At 34.9% G+C, this 8,514-nt stretch overlaps 1 protein-coding gene across 5 annotated transcripts in view; it reads left to right on the top strand.

The window, feature by feature from the left end:
* The window catches only part of NR2C1 (nuclear receptor subfamily 2 group C member 1), a 37,917-nt gene that overhangs the window by 14,509 nt on the left and 14,894 nt on the right, over positions 1-8,514 (top strand). For all 5 annotated transcript variants that reach the window (XM_015559977.1, XM_006757611.2, XM_006757612.2 and 2 more), the window contains exons 5-9: positions 907-1,086; positions 1,832-1,979; positions 2,075-2,165; positions 6,441-6,625; positions 7,811-7,976. In XM_015559977.1, the coding sequence (XP_015415463.1) occupies positions 907-1,086; positions 1,832-1,979; positions 2,075-2,165; positions 6,441-6,625; positions 7,811-7,976 (770 nt within the window). The remainder of the gene's footprint in view (positions 1-906; positions 1,087-1,831; positions 1,980-2,074; positions 2,166-6,440; positions 6,626-7,810; positions 7,977-8,514) is intronic.

Below are 8,514 nucleotides of genomic sequence, written 5' to 3'. Positions count from 1 at the left end.
ATCTCATTTTAAACCCTTTGAATGCCAACGAATATCCTAGGAACTATGCTAAAATTGCCAAGACATTTTTGCTGATTTTACAGCAGTTTAGGAAAAAAATTATGAAAATTAGGCAGATAAATGCCAGTGGTCAATTTTAGAACAACAAACATTCAGAATCATAAGTAATCTGCACTTAGGTGCCGTCTGTCAATAAAGAGTGAACTACTAGCATCTAATAGTGACACTGCAGGAGGAGTGCGATAGCGCTCCCCACACTTTTGGGGGAAAGACAGGTGGAGCGCGATCGCACTCCCTGGCACTCTAGAGGTTAATTTTCTTTAAACTAGCCCATAGCTTAATTACAAAAATCTTCACTAGAGCTTTACTTAGAGTGTGTTCAGTTTGTTAATAGATGTTATGCCAAAGAAATGGTCTGTGAAATGATAGGCTAATCAGAGCACTACAGATGCTTCCAGAGTTTTGAAAAATGGAACCCACAGTGGTACATTTATACCATGGAATACTATGCAGCTGTAAATAAAGAAGGGTCTCTTACCCTTTGAGACAGCATGGAGGGACCTGAAGAGCATTATGCTAAGTGAAATAAGCCAGTCAGAGAAAGACAAGTATCATATGATCTCACTCATATGTGGAATCTAGTGAACAAAATAAACCCATAGGCATAGAAGCATGGAACAGACTGATGAATTTATGTTATAAAATTAAAAACACTGGTATTGTTTAATATATCTTATCAGAGAATATGGTTGTTTTCATTTTCTGTTTGGTAACTCCTAAACATTTTTTTCATGTCATAAACTCAAAAAATCTCAGTTTCATCTCATATATGTTGTTTAAAGGGAAGAAATGGGCTTATTTCATTTCTATTCTAAAATATATGACTTTTAAATATTTTGTCTCTAGGACGTCATTATGGAGCAGTAACTTGTGAAGGCTGCAAAGGATTTTTTAAAAGAAGTATCCGAAAAAATTTAGTTTACTCATGTCGAGGATCTAAGGACTGTATTATCAATAAACATCATCGAAACCGCTGTCAATATTGCAGGTTACAGAGATGTATTGCGTTTGGAATGAAACAAGACTGTATGTATTAGTTTTAAAGGAGAAAATTAAGAATTCAGGCAGACTAGAAGTATGTTAAAATTAGCACATTAAAATGTCAATTTTATATGCTTTTTAGTTTATAGTTTTCCAACTAAAATTATAGAAATGTATACATATGTATTTTTAATTCACACAACAAATAGTTTTTGAGTGCCTATATGCCAGTTGTGTATTTCTAGTTTGAACATGGTAAAAAAAAAAAAAAAGCATAACTAAGTTTAGTTTTTGGCAGCTATTATTGATTGAGCTCTAAGTATGCCTAATAACTTTCTCATTTTCACAGCAAGATTCTATTCTGTAGGTACTACTGTTACCTATTTTACATTTGAGTAAGCAAGTTTAGTACTTGTTCTAGGTCACACAACTAATAAGTGGCAAAACTTGGATTTGAATATTGGTAGTATTCAGTGCACAGGAGGATGCCCAATCATCTGAGCCCCACTGGCCAGGCTTGACTGAGATTATAAATAAATTCATCTACATTTCTACCACAGCAGTGACAGAAAGAGGAAAGAATTCAAAATGGCCACTTTTACATTAATTATTACAGTTTACTAAAGCAGCTTTGTCGAATTTGCAAATAATATCTAAAGATTGATGGTTGGTTATCTTTGGATTTCAGTTATAATAACCATGTCTTCAGTGAGCAGCATTGCTGACCTAGAATTTACATTTATAATTGCCTTTAAATTCTGCATTGTGACAGTCTACCACATTTTTGTAGCTGTTCAGTGTGAAAGAAAACCCATTGAAGTATCACGAGAAAAATCTTCCAACTGTGCCGCTTCAACAGAAAAAATCTACATTCGAAAAGACCTTCGAAGCCCATTAGCTGCAACTCCTACTTTTGTAACAGATAGTGAAACTGCAAGGTATAGTAAATACAACAAACAAAACATTAAGTAGCTGGTCATATGTTTTTCTTCCCACTGAAACGAAGGCTGAAACTTGTTCTTATTTGTTACAGGTCAGCAGGACTGTTAGATCCAGGAATGTTTGTGAATATTCATCCATCTGGAATAAAAACTGAGTCCTCTATGCTGATGACACCAGATAAGGTGTGTTTAGTGCAATTAATATAAAGATTAAACATTTTTAAGCTTTTAAAATGGTTTCCTTTATTTCTATCAATTTAGTCAATTAATTTGGTCCTAAATATTCCCTATTACAAGTTGCTTTTTTAAAAAATATGTAAATTATCAACTGTCTTGTAGTGTCAAATGACAAAATAATCAATTTAGTTAAGAGTTTGATGTCCTTTATTCAAGGAGAAACAACCCATGCATTGGGAGAGAACAGTGTCTCCTCATAAGCAGTGGAACACTCTTCCCCAGGAGAGTTTGGGCAGGAGTGAGTTTCACAGAGCATGAGAGGCAGCAGCAAGAAAACAGCATGATTGGCTGCAAAGTCAGGGATTTCCTCTTAAGGCCAGCAGGTCCTCTTTTCCTAGGGTAAGTACAGGCTGGCTTAGTTTACATTTGTGACATAGGCAGAGCCACTATAGCACCCTCCATTTCGTGGCTCTCAGTACTGTAGGAATTAACTTTATTAGTAGAAATATTTATTACTCCACTAGGACAATTATAGCTTCAGTGTGGAAATGACAAACATTAAAAAGTCTTCCAGATTTTTTCATGTTGAAATAAAAGTCATCATAAATAGGTATTTATAATTGAAAAATTTTTAATGTTCCTGCTCAGCCCATGTAGTTCAGTGGTTGAGCTACCCAGGAACCAAGAGATCACGGGTTCGATTCCAGGTCAGAGCACATGCTTGGGTTGCAGCTTGATCCCCAGTAGGGTGGCGTGCAGGAGGCAGCTAATGGATGTTTCTCATCAATGGATGTTTCTTTCTCTACCCCTTTCCTTACCTGTCTCTCTTAAAAAATTAATGAAAATATTTTTGAAAATTTTAATATTCCTATTATATTTCACTACAGATTGTATAGTGAATTTCAACACACCTGAAATTCCTAATGCACCTGACTCAAATCACCAACTTGAATTAAGAGTAGGAATAGGTTTGCAAGAGTTCTCATTATGTATCCAAGTCATCTGGGTTCTCTTAGAGATTTGGAACAGTTCTTTATTGAGCAAGGAGTCTATAGGAATAAAGGTTTGTTTATTTAGATTGAATATTTAAAAATTCTGTAGTTTTCAGGAACCTTTTATGAGAACAAAAAAAATTTCTCCTGAAGACTCATTTGTGAAAACAGATTTTAGGGAGTCCATGACTTGTTTCTCTTAGCCTGTAATGTTATCTGGTTTTATATACCATGCAAGATTCTTCACCCTATTTATGGTCAGATTTGTTATATATCTATTGATTAATACTTTAAGACACTCATTTTTTAAAAAAAGATTTATTGAGTTCAGAGAGAAAGGGGAGAGGTAGAGAGATTAAAACATCAATACAAGAGAGAATCACTGATTGGCTGTCTCCGGCACACCCACTACTAGGGATTGAGCCTGTAACTCAGGCACGTGCCCTGACCCAGAATCAAACCATGACCTCCTTGTTCGTAGGTTGACACTCTGCCACTGGGCCACAGCAGCCAGGGCAAGGCACTCACTCTTAATACTTGTGCTCTTGAGTTTCATTTCAGCTGCCACCTTGGGAAGTTATTTGACCTCTTTGTCTCATTTTCCTTTTTCATCTGTAAAATAGGGATAATGAATGTGTCAACCTAACAGATGGGCTTTAGCATGCTGCTACTAAGTGAGATTTGGCCTCTTAACATACACTTTGGAGTTAGGAGATTTAGCCTTGTCTAAATGATTCAAAGTTAGATTGCTGCTTAGAATTTTATTTGTATACTAGAGGCCCGTTGCAGGAGGATTCCTGCAAGAATAGGGCTTCGCTCCCGTCTCTGCGGCTCCTACCATGCACTTCTCTGCATGCCTGGCTGCCGGCCGCCATCATGGTTGGCAGTTAATTTGCATATCACCCTGATTAGCCAATGGGAAGCGTGTTGGAAGTACTGTTAATTACCATGTTTGTCTATTATTAGATAGGATTAACTCCTTTGGGAAAGGAAAAGAACTAAGTTTTGTTGAGAAATTACTATTTGTCTAGACCAGGGGTGGGCAAACTCGAGGGCCACAATGGGTTCTTAAACTGGACTCAGAAGAAGGAGCCGCAGCTGTGTTAACCGACGTTGCCATGTTAACACTGCTGCTGGTGAAGGAGCGGAGGGGAGAGCAGGAGAACCCTCCGCTCTTTCGGCTCCACAGGCCGGATAGAACAGCCGAACGGGCCGAACCGTAGTTTGCCCACGGCTGGTCTAGACATTGTGCAGTCTATATATCTTTGTATTACATTGTAATACCAACTTTGTGTGGTAAGTTTCTGACAAATGGTCCCCAAACTCTCAAGTCACAGGCTGAGTGAGGTCTTTCCACATTGCCCAAGAGTGGCCAAACTTAAAATTGTAGTTACATAGACTTGTTATAAAATGGAAGAGAATATATGTGTTTAAGTTTTAGTTAAAAAATGTTAATTTTCTTTTTTTTTTTGGTTAATCCTCATCCAAGGATATTTTTCCATTGATTTTTAGTGAGAGTGGAAGAGAGAGGGAAAGTCAGAGAGAAACATTGTTGTGAGAAAAACACACTGATGGGTTGCCTTCTGCGCAAGCCCTGACTAGGGCCTGGGTGAGGGAGGAGCCTGCAACCAAGGTATGTGCCCCTGACCGGAATCGAACCCAGGACCCTTCGGTCCACAGGCTGACGCTCTACTGAGCCAAACAGGCTAGGGCAAATCTTTTACTCATATATAAGAAGGCTACAGCAGAATGGTTAGGAACATGGGTTTTCCCATCAGACCTGGCTTCCCACCCTGCTTCCCCTATCTACTGCTGGAGTGATGATGGATAATTCTTATCATCAATAAAGGGATGATGAGATGATGATTCCTATTTCACAGTGTTGTTAGGATTAAATAAAATATATAAGTAGTAATCATGCAAGAACTCAGTAACTGGTGGCTTGCTCAGTAATGATTCTGGGACCATTCATTTATTTGGGGAGAACTCAAAAATTATTTCATTCTACTTATTCACCAAAATTAATTTCACATAAACTAAAGAATTACCATAACAAATGAATCACAGAAACATGTATTCTCTTAGGATTAAGAACACTGAAAACAAAAACCATAAAAGAAGAATAAAAAATACCATTAAGGGATCCTGTCAATACGTCAGAGAAGGCAACTGAAGACCTCTCATTAGATTAGGATGGAATAATTTGGACATTTAAAAAAGAATAACTAATGGATTGAAAAACATCAAATATATAAAAATCTATGAATTTAAAATGATACTCAAAACTCACTATTGCCATTAGAGGTTGCTACAACATGATTTATTCCTCTACAAATTGGAAAATAAAAGCAAGAAGAATCAAGCACTTAACTGCCTTTGCTGTACAAATTATATTTCTGGGTAGTCAGAGTTAAGGAAAGTTGTTTTTAATAAGCTAATTAATATGTAAATATATACAAATATAAGCTCCATTAACAAAAATAAAAGCTGAAGGCAAATGGGAAAATAATGTAGTATGTAAAAATAGCCCAGTATCTTAAATATGTAAGATTTTTGAGCTGCACATTTCCTGGTACTTACTACACAGTGCCTAGTAAAAGTTGGCATCCTAGGAAGTCTGTTCAATAATACATTTACATTTTTTCCCTCTCTTCACTAATAATAATTTTATTACATTCTTTACAATTTTATTACATTCTTTATAATTTCTATTTTATGTTTTGGAAATTATAACTATCAAAATTTAAAAAGGATAATCTAATAGCCTTTTTTTTTTATCCTCACCAAGAGTAAGTTCTTACTGATTTTAGAGAGAGAGGAAAACAGAGAGATAGAGGCATTGATGTAAGAGAAACATTGACTGCCTCCCATACTCGCCCCACCGGGTTTCAAACCCACAACCTAGGTACGTGCCATGACTGGGAATTTAACCCAAAACCTTTTGGTGTATAGGTCAACTCTCCAACCAATTGAACTACCAGGCCAGGTAATTTAATAGCCTTTTAAGTGACTGTGATATGGATGGGTAGGTGAGCCATTAAGTGCCTTGTTTGGTTTGAAGTTATTTTTGTATAACGTATTGTTGAAAACAATGTACCTGATGTTTTTAAACATGTATTTTCCTCAACAAGCTTCTAAATGCTCACAGATCTTTGATTTTATTTTTTAGATTTCATCTTAGAGTACTTTTATTTTGGCATTTCATAATTTACAACTGGATATTTCAGATTTAAAAGTTGACAGATACCTACTTGCAGAATTTAATTTTTTTTTTAATTTTTTTTTTAAGGCTGATACATGTCAGGGAGATTTAAGTACATTGGCCAGTGTGGTTACATCATTAGCAAATCTTGGAAAAACTAAAGATCTTTTTCAAAATAGTAATAAAATGTCTATGATTGAAGGATTAAGTAATGGTGGTACCTCTTTGTGTGAATTTAATCAAGAAATTCATACCAACGGTGATGTTTCAAGGTAAGGCCTGTTTTGATCTTAAGTGTCCTTTCGTTTAAGTGTCCTTTAGTATTTCTTAAGATATTTTTAGGTTGAATACTATTTATAGAGGTTTCAAAAAACCGGTATTTCTTTAGGTTTAGAAAATGTAAATCATAGTCAGTTTTAACTAAAAAATTGCATTCAAATGTAAAATGTTTTCCAGCAGGCTACATTATACATAATGAGCAATAAGTGAATATTATTATATATTAGAAATGTAGTCATAAAATTCAGGAATTTTTTTCCACTAACGATGATTATTTGGGTCTGAAATTTCAGATATAGTTTAGTTGTCAGATTTTATCTTCTGTGTATTTAGAGTTAACCATTTATCTTTATTAGGGAGTCATGTTCATTTTTCCCATCAATTTTTAGTGATGAAATAGATTTAAAGACTTAGTTAAATCGAATTTTTAAGTTACACTTCAGGAAACTCATCAGAATTCTATTTTTCATTCTCTCAGTATTAATACTTGTCATGTAGAAATCAGATTTCTTTAGGCTTTTTTCACATTTTTTCCATCACCTCAAATATTAAAGAAACTTCATTTAAGAATCTCATTAAGTACTTTGTTGAACAAGAGGTTTTAAGTAAATCTAGAAGGCATCTCATTAGAAAATATGGAGAACTACTTTGAATAATTATTTACTAACATTAGTTAATTATTTGCTATTCTAATCTCAAATTCTTACTGTTTAGATGTAGCTATGTAACCACAAGTTTTAAAATATTCTCTGAATTATAAAATAAAGTTAAAACCTAACTTTATGTTGTGTAGAACACAGTCAGGTCAACATAAATTCTAGCCCTTGTTCTTTCTAAATAACTGCTATATGTAAAATAAACGAGCTGATATCTTGTAACAAATGTATAACTTGTAAAAGTATATTTTTATACCGAAGTATAAAAATTATACCTCCTTAAAATTTTTTTTAAAGACTAGTTCTCTGATAATACATTAATATATTTTTTCATACATATGAAGTCTAATTTGTTGCTTTTGGAGAGCCATAGATATCACTGAAATAGAGTATTCAGTGATACACCAAAGTTTGATTTCCTAAACAGTTTTTAGGCCTAAATCTTAATTCCAGAATTTTATATACAATTTTTATTTTATTGTGGAGATGTCCAAGCTCACAGCTTCTGATGTCTCCTTATAGGGCATTTGACACTCTTGCAAAAGCATTGAATCCCGGAGAGAGCACAGCCTGTCAGAGCTCAGTAGAGGGCATGGAAGGAAACGTACATCTAATTGCTGGAGACTCAAGCATAAATTACATCGAAAAAGAGGGGCCACTTCTCAGCGATTCACATGTAGCTTTCAGGGTATTTCCATATATATATATATATATATACTTTTTTAATAATTTTTATGTTGTATTATCCATTTTGATTTTCATCTTCCTTTCAAAAAACAAAGTATATTTGTTGTACTTTTAAAAGTCAGAAATATCCCTGATAGAATTCAAAACAGCAGCTAAAACATATACATCTGCCTATATAAAATAATGGCTTAATAAATCCTGTTTCTAAGGCATAGTTATAATATTAATTAATGGGTTTCAGTTTATAAAAGTTAGCTTTTAGAACATTTATACATAAGTTGTTGCTTTTTTAAAAAATATATTTTATTTGATTTTTTGCAGATAGGAAGGGAAAGGGATAGAGAGCTAGAAAAATCCATGAGAGCGAAACATCGATCAGCTGCCTCCTGCACACCCCCTACTGGGGATGTGCCCGCAACCAAGGTACATCCCCTTGACCGGAATCGAATCTGGGACTCTTCAGTCCACAGGCTGACGCTCCAGCTACTGTGCCAAACTGGTCAGGGCAAGTTGTTGCTTTTTTGACATTAAACACAAGC

This window comes from Myotis davidii, unplaced genomic scaffold (assembly GCF_000327345.1).
Source record: "Myotis davidii unplaced genomic scaffold, ASM32734v1 scaffold13, whole genome shotgun sequence".
In the NCBI taxonomy this organism is placed as follows: domain Eukaryota; kingdom Metazoa; phylum Chordata; class Mammalia; order Chiroptera; family Vespertilionidae; genus Myotis; species Myotis davidii.
This window is presented reverse-complemented; position numbering and strand designations above follow the sequence as displayed.